The sequence below is a fragment of the Crocodylus porosus genome, unplaced genomic scaffold (assembly GCF_001723895.1).
Source record: "Crocodylus porosus isolate Cpor-Errol unplaced genomic scaffold, CroPor_comp1, whole genome shotgun sequence".
Taxonomy (NCBI): domain Eukaryota; kingdom Metazoa; phylum Chordata; order Crocodylia; family Crocodylidae; genus Crocodylus; species Crocodylus porosus.
This window is the reverse complement of record NW_017728933.1, coordinates 3043706-3064410: the sequence shown is the minus strand read 5'-3', so window position 1 is coordinate 3064410 and position 20705 is coordinate 3043706. Positions and strand designations below refer to the sequence as shown.

Genomic DNA, 20705 nt, shown 5'->3' with positions numbered 1-20705 from the left:
AAACAGATTTAAATCTAATTCCTGCCCCCAGGCATGAGGCCAACTCCAGCTGAGGTTGGGGTGAGGGAGGAGGGAAGAAGTTACATGTGCAAGATATGATCTGCAGAGGAAGCACTGAATACAAACTGGCTCCCAGAGTGAGGGTGTCTAGGGTCAGTGCTGCAAAGGCCAAGCCGCTAAGCAGCGCACCTGCTGTGAATATAACCTTGGTAGATGTGCTGCACAAATTTGCCCTTGCATCTACAACCACTGTTGACTCTTGGAGCTCACCCACAACATTAACCTTTTACCCTCAAAGGCTTAAGAGAAGAGAAAAACCACAGACTGCCTCTTCTGCTCCGCAAGCCGGGCTTGCCTCTAAGGCCACATGCGCTGGCCAAGTTAATTTGCCTCCTCCAGTAGGAGAGAAAGCCACAGAGACAGCAGAGGAGGCACCTTACTCCTTCCAGGGACACTGCAGCTTCCCTGCGCCTGGCTGGTACCAGACAGGGGCACAGAGCAGGAACTGCCTTCAGAACAGACCTTCTGTCCATGGAGGAAGTGGCTGGGCCCTTGGCCTGCCATTTGGCCGTGACTTGGGGTGGGAGACAGCACCTGCTTGCTTTTAGGCATTGCTGGAAGCAACAGGCAGAAATACAGAGCAGCAGCAGGGCAGCTGGGGACAGGAAGGGAAAAGAAAGGAAGGGAAGACTAGGCTCTTTGGCAATTCAACCCCTCCTCCTAGCCAACTCCTCACTGCTCAAGCTATTTCCAGTCAGGAGCCAGCTAGGAAGGTCATCAGGCTTTCTGTGCCCAGCTAGTGGCCAAAGGAGCAGTCCAGTCAAGCCCACAGGCACTGCACCCTCTTAGAGCCAAGCTCAATCTTCCCAATAGCCTGCCAGATCCTTCTTCCCCTGCCTGAAGTCTTCTCTTGACAGCCTCCAACCCATTCCCTTCCTTTGCTCTGCCTGCACTTCTGCAAGAGGCAGCAGAGGGGGACCAAGCTGCTTCCAGTATTCAAACCCATCTGCCCTGCTTTGAGCATGTCTAATCAATGCAGCGCATAATACCCCAGCAATCTACCTGCCCTAGACTCCTCACTATTTCTACACACAGCAGAGCTGCACCAGTGGCAGCCTGCAAGGAAATGTTTGCCAGGCATCTCTCTCCTTGTGCAAGAGACATAAGGAGTTGCACTGCACACTTGTGATTCCCTGACTTAAGGCCACAAATCCCTGCACTGAGGCCACTCCAGCAATCTATTAACTCAAGCCACCAAATCCTATACCAGTGTCTCCCCACTCATCCACCTAGAAATGTTAATAATGCCCGTGCTTTGCTGCTATCATTATTACAGTACCTTTGTGCATGACTGGGCTCTGATCTTCCCCGGAGCCTTTCAAGAGCTTATGACAGAGTCCCTGCCCCAAGCAACTTTGCTTCTAACAATGGGATTCCTCCCTGCCCTTAATCTGTCCAACAAAGGGGAGGAAACCATGCAAATTAAATGATAAATTGGTTAAGAAATGCCTTTGGTTTTCTACATTCATGTCATATACCAAGACTCGGGCAGACAGTATGGGGTGGGGGAGACTTTTATGCCTCTCCTGGGAGAAAAGGGTATGTAGCACTTGGTGGGATCAGCCTACTAACTTCTAAAGAGAGGTAATGTCAAAAGAATGTAAGCAAATGCTATACCATATCACCATGAAGCAGCTTAGAGCTACAGTCATCTGAAACCTGTGTTCCTGGAAATGCATGGAGCACCAGACTGGGAGTCAGGAGACTGGACTCTGTTACTGCCACACTGGGCAATCTTGGACAAGTCCCTTCTCTTCTCTACGCCTCCTCCTATAAAATGGGGGCATAGATGCTGACTTTCTATGTGAAGGCCTTTGAGCTTATTGGTGAAAAGCACTATATAAGAGAATATACACATACGCGTACAACTTCTCAAAGAGATTGTTTTCTTAATTCTACTGCCCTGTTAAACTGATTTCATGGCAGGGTAAACTTACTGAATGGATGTCAGGAGAAAACCGGACATAAAGCGGGAGCTACATCAGGTAGATAGTGCTCACTCGGCGCTGACTCCTCTGTGCAGAGACCCATCCACACTGGATCTGCAGTGGGTGGACAGAGTACTTTTCCTCCAACCTAGCTTGGATTTGTAAGCCTACGAACATACCTACTTCATGTACAGGCAGCTCTGGTGTCTGTCTGTAAGGGAGCAGGCAAGTCTGAAGTTGGCTCATTGCTCAGAAATCCCTTGACTTGCCTTTCCAGGCTGTGAGCACGTTTTTTCCAGGACTCTATGAGCTGTCAGAGTACACTCTCCAGCTGACTTCTTGCCAGCCCTGACTCCTAGGCAGACCTTACACATCACAATACAAACTCGTGCTTCTCCAAGACTGCAGCTAGTTGAGACAGACAAGCTGCTTCACCTTTAGTTTGGGCCAAACAATGCTATTCCATGAAATCCTCTCGCCAAACAATCTCGTTCCAGCCATCCTGTGCTGTGCCCTGTAATATCGACATGGCATCTGAGCTCTCCTAGCTTGCAGGGGGAGTTCTGGGAAACATCACAGGAAGCTCTGGCTTTAAGGGGCCACTTCTTGTTACATGTTTCTCTGAGTCACTCAGAGGCCAGTTCATCTACTGGCAGCCGCGGACTTGAGAACAGGAGGGAGTGGGGGGGGAGGCCAAAGAAAAATAAAGAAGAGGCAGGAGAAGGCAAGTGGCTGTGAGGACGAAAGCAATGCACAGTGTGAGTATTTCTCTACAACACTTTACCTGTCCCATCTGGGGTGGATCTGACAAACGTAGGCAACATCTTTACTGAGGCTGTGGGGTTGGTGTCTGCTCCCAGGCCTTTCTCCATCTCCTTTCGGAACCGTTCAGCCACCTCCTGGATAGTCTCATCTGAAAGCCGCATGTGGTAAAGATACTTGTCGATCTGAAAGGGGGAAAGAAAAGACGGTAAGGGGGCTGCTGTGCCCATAAGAAGGCTGGACAATGCCACCCAACCAGAGGTCACTAGCAGGGACCAACCTTGGTATCTTCAGCACTAACATACATGCCTCTATCAGCTCAAAGAATGATGGCTGGCAATAGTAGGCTGTTATCCTCTTTAAGCAGTCATAGGAGTATAAGCCATGACACTTTGCTAGCACATTGAAACTGAGGCAGGCAGAGAAACAGTATGTCAGTCCTGTTGAGCACCTGGAGCTCCCATCATGAACAGGAGCTTCTGATGCTTAGCTCTTCTGAGACCTCAGTCTTTGAGCGGACGTGACATAACCAGGGACCAGCTCTTTCCCTACCAAACCTGTGCCAAGACCCTCCTCGTCAGGCCCTGTGAAATGAGCCTGGAGGTCCCTGACGGGAGATTGCCATTTCCCTTTTATCAAGAGGACAAGGCAAGGGCAGACGCAGGACATGCTTCCCCCCTACTGCGCTGTCATCTTGCCTCTGACTTGAGCCAGCACAATCATCTATGGGCTTGAAAGGGTTACTCATGGTCCATGGCCCAGCAGCACTAGCATTCTTGGACACACTGTTAGCAATCAATGCCTTTCTTATTCCGTTTCTTATTCTTATTTCTGTTTCTTATTCTGTGTCACTGTAGTGGGCCTGTGGACCACCCGTGGCACCAACAGACAAAAAACCCCATAAAGCCACCCACCACTGCAAAGCTGCCTAGACATTAAAAGAGGCTGGCAGAGGCCGCAGAGGTGACCAAATCCTATTAAAAACTGTCTGCACCTAGCTCTGCTTCTTACCCTTCAAAACTGATCGCAGGAGGAAGAACTTCCTCTGACTTTAATGCCCATTACTACCATTTCTCTCCTGATAAACACTGTGGCAGGTACACGTACCAGGCAAAGAGAAAAGGCAGTGGCCCAGTTTCTTCCAGAAGACCTTTTGATCACTTCATTTAAAACCTGATTAAAAGGCACCTGCAAGAAAAAGGACAGCTCCACCCAGCCTTTCTGAAGGCCCCGAAGTAGAGCCTTGCTCACCAGCGATTGAACTCAAAACTTTTGACAGGGCTGTATAGCAACAAGGCAATTTCATTTCACAGGCCAGAGACATCCATCTGGCTAAGTGACCTTACCAGAGGAGGTGGCTAAGTGTCGACAGCAGTGAGCAGAAGCAGAAGTAAGACTTGTCATTTTATCTGAATCCTTTGTGTGCTTCCGGTCCTACTGCCTCCCAGTTTGGAATCTGGCCAGTCACTAGCAGATACTACTTATGGGGTAAGCAATTTGCAGGGGAGCCTGTACATTTTGTACAGCATTTTGCACAGTGGCCCTGGTGGACAGGGGCAGCAAGATGCAATTGCACTGTAAATAATACCACACCAGCCCAGCTAACACTTTGATGTGTTCTGAACAGAAATCCAACAGGCATCAAGAGGCCAACAGAGGCCAGGCTAATAGGCAGACGGGAATGAGAGCTAGCGACCTTAGGCAGGACTTTCTTCCCTTGGCAGGTTGCACAGGATCCGTTTATGGCGCCCCTTATCCGCCACCCAGCAGGAAGTCAAACACTCCCTTTGCTTCCCCAGCTATTTACTTTCACTCGCTGCACAGGGATCAGACACAGCCCACACGCTGGCGCTAAGGTAACAGGCCTTAGTAACTCCTGCTAAGTAAACTCGACCTGCCTCACTGCCAAATAGAAAGGAGCGTGAGCTGTAAAAGTCCTGTCCAAATACTAATTTCACAAAAGCTTCTCAGTCTGGATCTTGGTTTCTGGGCCACGCCGGACTTCAGCCTTATAAAATGCCCCCACAGCCCAGGGCTGGGTTACATGTTACTAGAACGAGTGCTAAAAGGGACTGAATTAAAACAACTGCACAACCGGACACCCAAAAGCTTTTGGCTTTTGAGTCAAGACTCGGAAGCGCTTTTATTGTGGCAGCCATTAAAGCCAACAACGTTTTCATCACTTCATGCCATTGATAGGAGGCAGATGGAAAAATACTATTCATCAGCTGGAAAGCCAAACAGCAGAGGAAATTACTGCACTTACCCCAAACTGCTCAGCGTTGTGCCCTTTTTCATTCCCCTCAGGAGAAGCTGGACAGGCAGCTGTGCAGTAAACTCAGAACAGCCCCCAAACAAGGTTTTCCCATAGGTTTTTAGCTAGAATTAGGGACAGGCCCATCCTTGCTTCTCTAAAGGCCCACAGCTCTTCCAGACCCATTTTCCAACTGTCGCATCCTGGTCTTCTCTCTGATGAGAAAGCCCCCAACTTTGGGAAGCAGAAGACAGCACTCCCCACCCCAAAATATGAATGTTTCTGCATCCATTCCTCCCACAGCTCAGAGGTGCTGCTGGTGGGAAACCTCTCCTGTCCTCCTGCTAGGTGCTTTCCAATCATGTGCCACCAAAGTGTTTGCACCTCGGCCTTTGCTCACAGCAAGGCATGAGAACTACAGAGCAAGCAATGCACTGAGCCAACAGCAGATGCCAGGATGCCTGCCAGGTTTGGACCATATGGGAAAGAGCGACCCAGTTGGTCTCCATGGCCCTTGGTAACTATGAGCTGGGTGCTCACCTAATTCCAGAGGCCTTGAAAATGCCACAGGCTTAAAAATAACCTGCCATGTCAGAAACTGGGCCAATCTTCCTCTAATCCCACCAAGGCCTCCAAAGCCTGGATGATCTTTACCTATGTCCTCAGGTAAGGCCATTGGGTATTGTTCCATTTTCCAGCTAATGCTGATCAGACGGTAAGCCACATGGTTCCAAAACTAGCACTTACTGAAAACAAGCAGCACCCGGCCCCTCAGTAGCTGCATCTGACAGTTCAAGAAAAGCTTTCACGAAGAAAAGGTTCATGTCCCTCTCACACTGCACATGTCCACACTAGCTCTAGTACTTTGGTCCTGAAGCACAGAAGGGACACTTAAATCCCAGTGACTTTGGAGTCTATACAGGGTGGCACATGATCAACGAGAGGCTGAAATCAGTGGTTCTTACGTAGCTCATAGCTCAGAATGAACTGAAGCGTTTTGCTGAATCCAGAACTCAGCAAAGACTCTGGGTTCCAAGTAAATGCTAATAAATCAGCATGCCTGGCTATTCCCATGGCACTGAAGGACTTTCCATTCAAATGGGTGGCAAAAAAAGACCTAATTGGGAGTTACTGGTAATGAGTGTGTCTTGTAATTAAACATATGGCACACAAATAATCTAGAGTTCTCATTACCCTTCTGTATTTACTGCTAAGGAAACATGTATGTATCTATAATGAAAAATGGAAGCAAGGAATAGGAGATGCTCTGTTTACCAGGGCGCCCCTTGGGATAGCTAGAAACAATGGCCACAAACTGACAGTGAGCAGATTCAGGTTAGACATCAGGAAGAACTTCTTTACAGTTAGGGCGTCAAAATCTGGAATGGGTTTCCAGGGGAGGTGGTGCTCTCCCCTACCTTGGGGATCTTTTAAGAGGAGACTGGACAAGCATCTACCTGGGGTCATCTGACCCCAGCACTCTTTCCTGCCCAGGGCAGGGGGTCAGACTCGATGAGCTACTAAGGTCCCTTCCGACCCTAAAAAAAAAATCCATGAAACAACCAAGAGGAGGGAAAATTACTTTGAAAAACCTCTTTCAAGGAGGAGAATCCTTTTTTGTTCTGCCTTTGATATCTCTACAAATCTCCATTTAGAGCAGGAAAAATGACTTGGGTGCAATCTAGAACAAGTAAATCTATGGGGAATGGATGAGTTCCAGAAGTTAATGGAGGTTCCCTGAGGAAATCTGAGCTTGGATAGCAGACAGCTGGCATGTTGAATGTGACGCTGAATGTGTTGCACAAAGCAGGCATGGGCAAAATAACTGGGATACATGTCTGGGTCAAGAATCAGCTTTCCAACATTGTTAAAATTCCAGCTGAGTAGAACAGCAGCAATCTGAAACAAGCCAGGGGAAAGAAAAAGAAAAGAAAAAAGCCCCAAAAAACAAATCATCCCTGAGTTTCCCTTCCCATTTTCTCCTATTAGCAAATACTCAAAATATGTAAAAGTAAGCCAAGTCAGAACTGTAATTACAGACTTGCGTAGTCATCATTTTCCAATGGACGCCTTTTCTCTTGTGAGTTTATAGCAGAATATAATAGTTTACCAGCCCCAAGAATATTCTATCCTGAACTCAGTCTAAAAGCTCTATATTATTGAACCATGGACTTTGTATCCAAAACTGCTATGCAATGTTGCTATATTTTGAGGGGCTATACTTTGTTTTACCCAATAAGTGGCTGCATTTCACCAGTCAGTGGTGGGTGGGATCTCTATGGAGTCTTTGTCCTTGATATCTTAAGACACTTAACTGAGTTTGTATTAAAATAGTTTGAATTCTTCATCTCACAGGAGCGTGAGAAGTGCCCAGTGTAATTATAAATAAACTGCAGTCATTTTCTGTGCAAGTTCATCCTAAAAGCAGAACCTCCAATTACACACCCTTTATCACCAAAGACAAGACCTGTGGGCGCTGTAGTTTGCAAGGATTAAAACAGCACTATCAAAGCAGAAATGTCCTTGAAACTGCAGCACCAGATACAAAGCATTCTGGAATTTAAGTCTGAATCTGCATGATCTGGGACCATGCAGCTGTCTCCCTGCAACACATGGATTGGCCACACAAGACTCATGCAAATTTCAGGGTCAATGCTTTGACATTATGACTGAGGCACCTATCAAAAGCTAAAGGGAAAGGGTATATTTTAAAATAATTTCTGTATAATATTTGGCCTTTGGGAGAGAGAAAAATAAAGAATTTATCAATTAAAAAAAAATTTTTTAAAAAATCAAGAGAACTCCTGGCTGCAATTCAAGTTGCTATGATCCGTGGGGAGTCACATGGAGTCACTTTTTTTTCAGCAATAAATGCTAGAAGTGCCTTTGTCCATGGGCAAGTTGTGATGTTCTCTCCCACACACCCTGTAAGCTCATCTCTTTTGTCTTGAAGGCGTCGGGATTGTCTGGGGCCAGTGCTGCTTCTCTTCTACCCCCTCGGGCTTGATGTTGCTAACATGTCCGCACATGAATAACTTTATTCAAGTTCAGTGCAATTATTCATATGAAAAGAAAAATTAAGCCCGAGTTTAAGGGCTGGCAAGATCAGTCCCATCAATACAACTGCTTGTGCAAGTGAAATCCCTCCAGTTCAAGTGTTTGTAGAAGCAGCCTTGCTGTCCTTGTCTCTCCAGGAGCTGATAAGAGCTTTAGGGACACAAGGAATGCACTATCACTCTAATGGGTAAATACTGTGTGGGGGGGAATCTGTTATGTGCTAAAGGAGCATAAAAGTTTTGAGAATCTTTTATCTTATTTTTGGTTTCCTATTGAATGACAACATTTATCTGGGTCCACCCTAGTGTGTTTTGTAAATTATCGTGTGATAGCCGCTTCCTGTTAAGTACAACTACTTCCTGTATAACAAAACAATCCAGCACTGGAAGCCGTGAAGAGTTATTTAGTTTACTGCAAAAGCAGTTAGCCACCTATTTGTGTTTAAATTCTTTTTGTGCTCTGTAAACTGAATCCATTTGCCTTTTTTTTCTTGGCATTGATTTTTCAGACATTAAGAATGATATGAACAGCAAAAACCTGCCCCTTCTACTGTATTTTTGCTCTGTAGATCTTACCTCTGAGAACTGAATGTTAAAACAGGTTAAGGTTATAGACGTATTGGTCTAGAGAAGCAAAAGAATCAAAATTCATGGCAAAGGTGATAGCTATGATTAAAACAGATTAATGATTTTTTTTATGGTAAAAAATCCAGTACCTAGTATTTTTTTAAATGTGTTTCACTTGAAAGATGAGGATCCTGATTTCACGCAGCCCAGTGTAAATGTTCCCTCCACTCTGAAGTATGAGTAATACTGAAATCCTCTCATGAAAGAGACGCTACACACATTAAGCTATTCCCAGAATAGCCATGCAAGGCTGGTAAGAGGAACAAGCTCATCACCCATTAACATGCAACAGCTGAAGACACGAAACAAAAAAGACTCCTAAACCCACCTATCTGGAGTGCATCTGTATCTCAAAGTGCATTACAAGACAAAATGGCATCTCCAACTAACAAAGACAAAAATCGATTCCCTGGCTGGCTCAGACCTGAGTTGAAACAAGGCACTGCAAACTGTTATCAAAGTAGCTTTGTGTGTCTGGGACAGAAGATGTGGTCCCCGACAGAGATCTGTACCAGCAGCCCTGGTGTATGTAGGTTTACTGGCAGACCTTATGTCATGTGCAGAAAATAAGTTATACAACCCAAGTACAACTTCATTGGTAAAGACTGCATCCATTTTAAAAGTGAATGACCACCCGCATTTACTGAAGTGACTGGAGTGGCAGAGTGAGCCTGGCATAGTCCTAGGCTGGCTGAACAGGGTCAGAAGGCAGAAACCCTGCCAGGTGCTAAATGTGACAAGTCACAAACCAGAGCCCTGTGTAACCGCATCCAGTCCAGCCTAACCTTGAGCCCGCAAGTGGGGAACCACCTCCAGAAGGTTGTAGGGACTGCATGCAAAAGAGCTCAGCACCAGGCAGGATGAGCCCCTGGGTGACCTTAAAACTTGAGGATACTCTGCCATTCCTCTGCAACTTGAGCATGAGTCAAGCTTCCTGCTCAGCCGGTTCTTCCCCACCCCCAGGACTCTCAGTCTCAGCTTACAGGAGCTGGGCGGGCTGAACTCTTGACGGGGCAGGGAGGCAGGATTACTAATAAGCCTTCTAGCATCATGCATCACCCAGAGCCTGCAGACTCCGCCTTGTCCGCCCCTCAACTCCGTCCCTTTTTCTGAGAAATGAGCTGCTAGAGGGAAAGCTGAAGTGAGGCTCCCTGGCCAAACTTCATGCTGAAGCCGGAAGCATGTGCGTTTCTTGCGCTGCTTGCAGCTGCTGCTGTGTAACCCACCCCAGCTGCCAGCGATTCCTACCAGAGAGGAATGACCGCACTTATCTGCAGTGGGACATTCTCCGCTCCTGTTATCTCCTGTCCCCTGTATCTGTCTATCTGGGACGCTTTAATTTAGACTGCAAGTTTCTGGAGCCAAGTGTTGTCTCTTACCCCGAGCTACTATACAGCAGCACCTCTCACCAGGCATCCCCAATGTGGTGGGAAACTGTTCATCAATACAATACACAGGACTTTACCAACTGGATCAGAAACATCAGTCTCATTTTACAGATTGAAACATTGTGACACAGGAGAAGGGAGTTACCCAAGGTCACCCAGCAGGCAATGGCAGGTCCCTGGAGTCCCCATTCAGCGCTCTATCCACTAAGCAACACTATATAATAAAGCTATATTGTGAAACTGGTACCAGTTTGGCTGGATAATTTGGACCAGTTCGCAGGGATTACAGAGACCAGCATGGCTAGAAAACTGGGACCAGACAGGGAGGGTTTACTGGGACCCCCCTTCAGTTATGGCTGAACCGAGTGCTGCTCCTGGAGAATGAAGCTTCATCTGTCCACTAACCCCAGATGGTGTGGATAGCAGAAGGGCACGGCTGAGATACCCTATACCCGCAGTGCTCCAGAGGAGTTTGGTGGGTCTCTCTCTAGTCCTCTGCATGCAGTTACCAGCATAGTCCATGCTGCTCTGAGCACAGGCCAAAAAGACTGAATGGCTGGGAAGATTGTTACAACTGCCTTGCCCTTCACAAAAGCTTCCTGGCTCCGTATTATGGGGGAGTTTGCCCTGTCACTGACCTTGCTCTGCTTGCTCAATGGCTGGAAGACCGCAGTTTCCAGGGACCAGTCTTAAGGCTCATTCCAATGTGCACATAGACAATGATTTTTGGAAATGATCTCTTCTTGGACCAACTGTATCACTGTGAAAAAGTTATGCAGCTGACCCAATAAATAGTATCACCCCCCAAAATCCTTGCCCCTCATAATTCCCAGACTGTCCTGGCTACAACATCACTCTACTAGTACCATCACATGTACAAGGGCATTTAAATGAAACAGGCAATGAAACTGCAGATTAAGAGCAACTCCACGTCTGAAAGGGAAGAGAGAGGCAAATCCTTCCTATGCACATGCTGTATTGACAGGCTGGCTTTGTTTAGAAGAGTCAAATTAAGTCATTTCAAATTTAGCTTTTATCCCTGATTAGTAATTTCTGCTGGGAAGAAAAGAATACCCCAGTGACAATTATTTTACTCTGAATCATGCAATGCCCACAGGCAATGATTCTCCTACCATTATTTCAGCCTCAAATAACAGCGGTTGAAACTCAAATGGCTCAGTCGATGTTAATGATTGAGAGACCCAGGCAAAATATCAGAATGTGGCCAAATTCATTGATATTAGTCTCCAGGCTTCTTTAATACCTTTCTGTCCTTTTCTGGGCAATTTTAAACTATATCATCACTTTGAGATCACTGTTACTCTGTCAGTTCCAAGGGTGGTCCACGTGTGTTAACTCCTTGTTTCCTGCTACTAAACTAAATACTATTTTTCCCTATATACAACTGCCCAGTTCTGATGCAAATGCAAACAGCAGATGAGGTGAGAGAAGCATCTGCAAATAGCAAAGCAGGTGCATACGTTATTCTTGGAACAGTATGAGAAACTAGGGTCTGATCTGATATGTGCATGACAATAACCAAGAGGCCCCAATCAAGACTGGGCACCCAGTATGCTGCTCACTGTCCAGACACATAGCAAGTAACAGCCACATTCGGACAGTGTGGGCTGATTGAGGATTTTGTCCCTGAAATCTGTTTAAACAGAGAATTCAGATCTGGAAGCAGTTCTTCATGGCCAGAACTGCAAGCCTCTTTCACCCGACAGAGGCACAAGTTACCTAAAATGGCTGTGGAGTACTTTGGAGGGCCAAGTTCTACTTGATTCTCTTTTTTCCCCCACCTCCCAACAATGAGCTTTGTTTGGTCTATTTGGCCAGGAGTGAAACCAAATAGTCAAGTGGACCGAGCTTTGCACACTGTGTACCAGGTTTGTGACTAGGAACAATAGCTGGCTGAAAAAACCCCATCCATTATTTGAAGTACCTGATAAGCGTCTAAAGCAAGCAGACAATAGCAAGGAAACTCAGAGCTAAGGCCAAGGCCTCACCTCCCTCTTGTTTCTTGCTACAAGATGCACCTGTGTTGATTCCGCTGTTGCACAATCCCTGTTGTGCCCTAACATAAGACAGGAAGAGTGGGAGACTAGGCTGCATTGCCTTATGGGTTGATCTGATTTTTGGCAGATACTTTTACCCTTTTGCCTCCTATTTTATGCCATCATCAGCAGGGTCATCAACGCTGAAGAACTCCGCACTTCAACCTTGGCACTCCCTAGAGTGTATTTATGATGGTTGCATCTCTCTTTGTTGCTCTAGAGAAAAGTCACATCACTTGATTGAGGAAGTGATGGTTTGTTTTTTTTTTCTATAGGACACATTTAGAAATCCTAATCAGCAGCTTCAGATGTGCTATACGAACCAGTGTAGAAGTGCACACTGCATTATGCCAGGCACAGCATAAACCTGGAACAAAGAGGGTCCCTGTCTCAGACATCTAATTCAAGGATGCTCACCAGACAGGAAGGAGCACTCTGACTCCATTGTCCGATACACTCTCACAGCCATACACCTTCAGAAACTATTAAGCTAACCATTGGGATTCAGAGACTACCAGCCAGCCCCATCCAAAGCAGGCCAACTGTGCTTGGGCTATCTAAAGAAGAAATATCAGAATTAAAAAAAAGACCATGTGCACATTTCAACTGTCATACTCTTAAATATCCAGGTAGAATTAGTGGTTGTTCATAGATGACCCCTAATAATATCCTTTCTTTCCTTAAAAATATTGAGTTACTAGCACAAACAATAACTATAACCCAACAGGGTGCAATCAACATGATGTTTGATTTGCATTTTCTGTCCAAGTTCAGGCATTGATTTGATGAGGTAACATAATCACTCTTACACTCCAAGCACCAGCACTGACCGCTCTCTGCTCTTCAGTTCCCAGGCAATGCAGGACGCCAGGGTTAATTTTTTATTTGCCGCTAAGTAATGGGATGGGAATCTCACTGAGGGGTGAATTTAGAGTGGTGCTGGTTTTGGGAGGGTATAAAGTGGAGCATCAGAGACCCTACTCATTAAAGCCTTCACCCTTGCCTCCTCCTTTCTCATCAAAAAGCCACTCAGCCTATAATCTCAAGGTGGGTTTTTAATTTTGAACGCTCACTCCCATCCCCTACCACTGGTGTCATTTTCCCAAACTGCGTTCTCCTATTACCCATCCCACTCTCCGGCTGCACCCTGGCACTCAACTCTGCCTCCAGACAAGTCTCTCCCATGTCACAAGACAAGGAGCAAATGGAAAACACCCCAACCTTTCTCCCTTCAGAGCTGGATGCTGCCCTTTATCCCCTCGGGAGCAGCTTTCTGGTTGCATCCAGGGCGTCAGACAGTCTGAGCCACACATGCCCCTGTGTCCCTACATAACCCTGCTTCTCATAAAGGAAAGCCTGGGATGTAAAGGTCCCTCCAGCAGATCTGGAGAGGCCAGAGGGCTCCATCTCCAGCAAGGGATCACTTGCTCCCACCTATGGGGGGCTGTAAGAGCCCTGCATGGGGCCGGCTCTGGGAAACCTATTGTCCGGGGTGAGCCCAAGCCAAGTCCCAACCCCGCTCCCCTCTGCAGGCGAGCCTGGCAGGCTTGGCTGCCCCTTTCCCTGCTGGGGACCCCCGGAGCCTCCCTCCAGCAGGGCAGGCGCTCGAGCACGTGCTGGCAGCGAGGGCAGAGCAAAGCCCCGGGCCCCGCGCTCTGAAACCAGCGCGCGGGCAGCCCCTTGCCGCGGCGCGCTGGGTAAGTGGGCGCCCACCGGACCCTCCCAGGCGAGACCTGGCGGCGGGAAGCCGGAGCAGGGGGTGAGGCGGCCCCGGCGACCCCCAGGCTCGGCTCCCGGACCGACCCGGCCCCGGGGGCCCCCACGCACCTTCTGAGCCTGGTCATGGCTGAGCTCGGTGAAGAAGTAGGCGAGCAGGTGGGACGCGATCATCCCGCGTGGCTCCGGGCGCAGGGCAGGCGGCGGCGTGCTCCGGCCTCGCGGCGGCTCATTGAGGAGGTTCCCGCACCACGAGTGACGCGGCGCCGCGGCCGGCTCCCATTGGCCCGCCCGGCGGGGGTGTGTGCCTGCCCCGGGCTAAGGGCTCGTGCGCCCGCCCCGCCCCTGCCTACGTGCCGGCGCGGGGATGCTGCGGGCTGCTTGGATGCGAGGCTTACCCCGCGTCTCCCGGGAGAGAGCAGCCCAGGCACCTCGGCTGCTTGGTTTCCTGCCCCCGAGCCGGAGCCGACGGGGAGTTTGGGGCAGGGGTGTTGGCACGACAGCCGGGGGAGGCGGGCAGGAGATGCTGCCGGCATCCGTGCTCCATTTCGCCCAGCAAAACTCGGCGCTACAATGATAATGCTCTAACACTATGTAGTGTTAGAGTATTTTATGTGTGCGCGCGGGCGTGCGTATAAATGAATGTGTGTGTATGCATATGTATATAAATATAAAGGCAGACAAGGTAAATCTTGTCTGCTGGGTAGATCTGATCTCTTTTATTAAACCAACCATAACCTACACCCCTATAACTATAAAATGTATATGTATGTAAATGCAAATGTGTGTGTGTGTGTGTGTGTGTGTAATATTAGAAAACAAATACACACACACACACACACACACACACACACTGTATATTATAAATGTATATTAGATTATAGTGTCTAATGTACTATATAGTGTTAGAGAGTGATGTTGTAGCCAGGACAACTTGGGAATGATGTGAGGGGCAAGGATTTTTGGAGGGGTGATATTGTTTATTGGGTCAGCTGCCTAACTCTTCCCCAAAACCGGTTTAGCATCTGGAGGACAGAAGCCCCTGTGGTACCCAGGCCCGAAAGCCAGGATTCTTGTCTCAGCCTTATTTTGGTCAGGAATTCAGCATCACCTTTCTGAGCCTGCGTTTTACCCTCTGCTCAATCAGTGGCTCTAAGGTTTGGGGTGGAGGGGATAGGGCACTGGCTGGGGACTCCTGGAACAGACATATATTCAATAGAAGATGGCACAACCTGGCTGCACCCAGATCAGATGCTCCAGATAAGTCTCCATTTTTAGTTCATTTTCTTACATTTTTGTCACACAACGCAACTTAGATTTCCTTTTCTTTTCTTTTTTTTTTTTTTAATGTCTTTTAGGACTGGTGCTTCCAAACCCTTCCCAGCTGCAGCCCAATTGTTAATCAGTCCTTTCACAAGGAGTCAGAAGCACTTTACCCTGTAGGTTTTCCTAAGAGCTGGATGCAGACACCAGAAAATGCTGTGACTTCAGGCCTCACAGGAGCTCTGAACCTCAGTTTCCCTCAACTGACAGGGGAGAAGATTGTTAATAAGAGTTTGAGCCTCTCCCACAAATACAAGGAGCTATTAAAAGCCCTAGATTATTTCCTGAGCTAAGGGGAAGCAGGGTCACCACGGAGCGTCATTTGCTCACTATAGCTTTTTGTTATTAAGCCCCAGGTTATTTTAGTTTGCCTGGGAAAATCTTGGAGATGACATGAGCAAAGTATGACATGGTTCCCCCCACCATCTCTCCAGCTACAGAAAACAGATTGGACCCAACTTACGCATATGTAAAGACAACATACTGCCACCTAGCTCCTTCCATTTACAGACCTTAAAAGACTTTACAGAAGGAACTGTGCATCATTATCCCCATTACACAGCTAGAAAAACTTAGGCAGAGAGCAGGGGAGTGACTTAATGACCCAGCAGGCCAGTGGGGCAGCCAGGAATTCAACCCCAGTCTCCTGATGCTAAGTTTAGTTCCAATAGGCTAATAAGTGTTACACCTTCTTACTCCAGTGCAGGATGTGCTATTAATTGATCTCTCAAAGCCACTCACCTACCAACGATTATCCCAACACTAGAATGATTCCAACAGCTTTATTTACTCTTATTCAGTCACCTTTCCGAGATGCATCCACTTATTGCTACTCCAGATAATTTCTGACAACGTTTAATTACACAAACACACAAGTTCTGAATAATAATAAAATCACTGTTTGCTGCCCCTGTGCTGTCACACACACTGGAAACCTTTATTTCCATTCAGTTCACATTGCTTGAAATACAAAACTGGTCAGATCACTTTTGTCTCTAAGGCACACAGGATAAAGTGCATGACCATGGGAGTGAGCACAATAGAACAGACACACCTTTGCCCAAGTTATGATGAGGAGCCAGCCAAGTCCCTGCTGTCCTGCCAGCCACCTTGATGAGGTGAAGGAGCTTAATGAGGAGAAGATAGTACAGTAAACAAAGAGGCTGCTGAGAAAGACACTTGAGAAGACAGTCAGCTAGGCAGGAGGGAGCTCTCCCTCCAGCCCCGAGTGCTTCCCCACCTCCTGCAGGGTTACATTCTCCTGCCTTGTAAGTTTTCTCTATATGTGCAGCCAGGGGCCTCGTGTCAACTACACCAGTTGAGAGCTCATGAGGCCACAAGTTCACCCATCCATCATAAGGGGAAATTTTCTGAGACAGGCAGTAAGACAGACAATTGCATCTCAAAGATCATGAGCTGCCTCTGACACGCAGGACAAACAGGTTTAAATAGAAGCGCTGCTGTACTCCGTGAACCAGACAGTTTGATCTCTGAGCTGCTGGGGAACCCCTCCCCCAAAATTCTCCAGCAGGGTGTGAGATGCAAGCAAGTCAGAGGCACGAGGGCTTCAGAAGAGACCTATGATCCATCATCCAGAGCGCGAGCCAGAAATTCCCCACACCCTGCCACTGACTCACTGCATGGCCCTGAGCAAGTCACTGATCCTGCTAGGTGGTGAGCCCCTTTGCAGGCCTTTCACTGAGTCTCTTCCAGATCAATAAGACAAGCTCAGCAATACTGACTTCACAGGGAGGGTCTGGGAAGCTTCAAGCCACTTTAAAACCTGATGTGTCTTTCATTTGACAAATCACATGCAAAACATGAACCTTATGTCACAACCCTTTGTGGCAAGTCAGGCTACACCAAAGTGAAAATTACCTGAAGACTTAAGAGAAACACACAGCAACTGGGAATGAAACACAATTCGACTTTGGCATTAAAAGACACTCTTTTTGCACAGCTAGTGGATGTCTGGCCCGTTGTTGCCTGAAGATTGTCCCCTCTTGCTGAGGACAGTCTCACTAGTATAAGCAGCTGCCTCAAGTGCATTCTGAATGGCACTGAGGACTGTCATAATACACAGAGCAATCACTTTTCTGATTCAATCACAGCTCTTGCAACTAAATCCTCCCAAGGATTTCACTAATTCTCTTTGATCTTTGCAAAATAATTGCAGCTTGAGCTGGGGAATTTACCAACCTAACGAAACATTTACTTGGCTTAAGGGGGAAAAAAAGAATTTACAGAAATCACTATGTCAATCTTTTTAAAAGCCAGATCTTTGGTGGTGAAGGGATTACACCTGTCATTTTAACCACTTTGCTCCATGCTGAGTCTTTTGAGTCCTGGACCAGCTGAAGACACTAAGCACACAGGGACAGAACATTAGTATCACTTAATGGATCAACCCTAGTGTATGCCAGTGAAGACTGTAGCCCATGGGATGCTTGCAGCTACCAAAGCTCTGGTGCATTTATATAAGAGGGGTTCAGGGGCCACATCTCTGCCTTTCAGCTGCGTTCAGTTGGCTGAAAACCCTATCCAGGGTTGCTCAAGATCAAAGCAAAAGCTTCAGGGGAGAAGGACAATAGTCAAGGAATCCAGCAGTCATTGGAATCAATGGAAATCTTTGCACTAAACTATCTCAGCTTTGGAACAAGTGTCAAACCCCACAGACCTTGGGATGGTCTTTGGTTCACAGGAGATGGTCAAAGTGATGAGCATATTTTCCAGTCCCTCCCTGAATATTGCAGAAAAAAAGGTTGGATTGCATATTTCGCAAGCAGCTCTTACAATTAAAAGGCTGAGGTTTTCAAAGGCAGAGATTTGAAAAAGTCAAGCCAAAAACCTGCCCAAGCTTAGTTGTCTTGTTGGACTAGTAAAGTGAAGACATGCCTGCCTCTGTAGCCAAGAGGACACAGGCCAGCGTCACATCTACCTGTCTTTGACTCCCTTGACTGAATGAACAGCTGCTCATTTATGGCTGGGTTGTCTGGGGGCAGTATTTTGGTGTATATCCAAAGTAAGGCTGAGACGCATCTCTGGGTCCATAACGAGATGCCTTAACCACATCACTCCCAAAAAGAGGAGACTAAAGGAGATCAAATGCAGCATAAGCTGGCATTTTTCACCACCCTCTAGTCCTCTGAGCTACCCAGGCTGCCCGAGAAGATTTAGTTTTAGAACCTGGGCCACAGGCCCCAAAAGGTGCTGACTCAAAGGCTTGAAAGTATGTTAAAAGCAACACCATCCGCAATGCACTGAATGAGTGGACCTGTGACCAGAGTCCTATTAACACACTGCCCAAATGATAGACTTTGAACCACTCCTGCAAGATGACTCAGTATCATCACCCTCACTTAGTACAAGTGAAGAAAGTAGGGCACAATGAATCAATGGCAAAACCGGAAACAGAACCTGGGAGTCATGACTCCCAGTCTTCTGTTGTAACAAACAGCCACAGGCACATACACTTTGCAAGGCAGGCATCATTTCATTAAAGCTGCGACATCCTATCCCAGATGAAACTTTGTCTGCATGTGGAAAACATAGTTTTGCATATGAAAAATTATTTTTGTGTCTTTTTCCCCCCACCCCCGACTGAAAGTGTTACTTCACTTTGCCAAGACAGGACAGTTATCAGAGGCCGGTGAAGAGTAACATTTTTCTCAGGCAGGTGTTGGCAAATATACACAGAAGTGGAATTCAGCAACAGTCTCAGCTTTGGCTCAAAAGAAACTGGTCAGTTCTACTAGGAGAGAAATGCTGCTGTTTTCTTTGATGGATCTGGTGAAAACTTGACCCTGAATCAGAGCTTTAAATGGCATCCCTCCCTACAGATGTTTCTCCAACTGATACTCAGGAGTTCTTCTGGATAGTAGGTCCGTAACTAAAAACATCACCTACCACTGATGCTAAATGCCAGCTCATGTAACACACCAAGGCCCACAAAGTTCACCTGTCAATGTCATCTTCCTAAAAACCATCTCTTTCTTCCTTAAATGACACATTTTGCTCCTGAGGGTTTCCTGTAAGGCTGCTGTGAGCAGCAGAAGTGATATCCAAAAATTACACTGGGTATTTGGCTCATACAAAATTAGCTTTGATACCTGCAAACAAAAAGCAAGCCTACAGATTTCAAGTAAGTCATTTTAACATCCATAACTGTTTTTTTTTCCCTAGGACCAGGCAAACGATAAATGAATAGCCAAACAAAGCTGAGATGCTTCCAGTATTCAAGTCACTGCAGATCACCTAGGATAGGAAGTCAGATGAACAGCTGTGCCTCCCTTTCTCAGCAGGTGAAACAATACAGGACATACACGGTGAAGGAGTGGTGAGTGCAGAGGGATGGTAAATAAAATCCCCTTACCTGATTGAAGCTCATTCCGTCTTTCACGTTAGCCAAGCTTTCAGCTGTCATATTCAGCCTCTGGAGACAAGCTGCTAGTTTGATGGTACAGGGAATTTCTGGCCAGGAGAGACTCCAGACTGAAGAAATTGGTGTAAAGACGGCTTTATCATCTCTGATCTCTGTGGAGGGAGGCCTGGCACGTCATGCCTGAGGTCACTGCCATGCACAGCGGAGATAAATACAGGATTTCAGCATGGAGTGATTTAATCCCAGAGCTGAGAGAAAAGCACAAAAAATAAATTATTCTATCAGCAAAAGAAAAGGGCCTATGGTAAAGAAACTGAAACAACACTGGAAAGAGTGGAAATTTATGGTGGGAAAACTCTGCTCTTCAATCAGTGTAAATCTGAAGTGATTCTAATGAAGGCAAAGGAATTACAGTGGGGACATTTTGCATGGAGGCAGCTGTGTTGGAGCCTGTAGCAATAAAAAACTGTATTCTAAAGGAAGGGCACTAGTGTAACAAGTGACTCCTACCTGGGTAAATCACCAATACAAGACATTTTGCATACACTGCACCTGCATTAAGATGCTTCATCTTCTACCCTGTGCAGTCCTTTGCATCTGTATAAGGAGGGTATAAAATGTTATAGAATGACAGAGGAAGCTATTTAAATTCCCTTTTATGCTGGCAGGGATGACAGGTCATTTTGCATTAGTAGTATTACAGTTAATCCTTTAGGACTTTACTAAATAGAACAATTAATAATTTGGGCAGTTGCGCTGGTGCACAAATCCTGAGTGAGGAATTGTTAACAGGCAGATATTGGTTTGGACAGACAAATGACTTATACTTTATTAAAAGTGGAGAGGAGCTCATGCCGTGTCAGTGCTGTCCAGTGGTAACTGTTCTGTGAGTCTAATTCTATCCTGTAGTAAGTTACAGCTAAACCAGGGCACCTTACCCCTGAATGTAATAGGCTAAGTTACTATGATTTAGCTTTCAGGTACCATAGGACAGTGGTTCTCAACCTTTTTTGTACCAGAACCCATTTGTAAACAAACATTGATGGCCAGTCTTGACCCAGTGTTTCTCACTCCTGACCTGCCACCCCCAGGCCCCAGAACCCATGTGTGGGGCAGGAGGTAGGTGTAGGGCAAGGGGAGCCCCAAGCAGCCC

General features: G+C 46.8%; 1 protein-coding gene and 1 long non-coding RNA gene across 2 annotated transcripts in view; both read right to left on the bottom strand.

The window, feature by feature from the left end:
* The window catches only part of HK2 (hexokinase 2), a 45442-nt gene extending 31352 nt beyond the window's left edge, over positions 1 to 14090 (bottom strand). Inside the window, exons 1-2 of the mRNA XM_019545977.1 lie at positions 13960 to 14090; positions 2773 to 2935 (exon numbers count right to left, since the gene is read on the bottom strand). Of these exons, the coding sequence (XP_019401522.1) occupies positions 2773 to 2935; positions 13960 to 14022 (226 nt within the window). The 5' untranslated portion in view covers positions 14023 to 14090. The remainder of the gene's footprint in view (positions 1 to 2772; positions 2936 to 13959) is intronic.
* Positions 14091 to 18761: 4671 nt separating this feature from the next.
* On the bottom strand, positions 18762 to 20302 carry LOC109317313. The gene is made up of 2 exons (XR_002103022.1): positions 20063 to 20302; positions 18762 to 19800 (listed from the first exon to the last, which is right to left on the bottom strand). It is a non-coding gene; the product is annotated as an uncharacterized LOC109317313 (long non-coding RNA).
* Between the last annotated feature and the right edge of the window lie 403 nt (positions 20303 to 20705).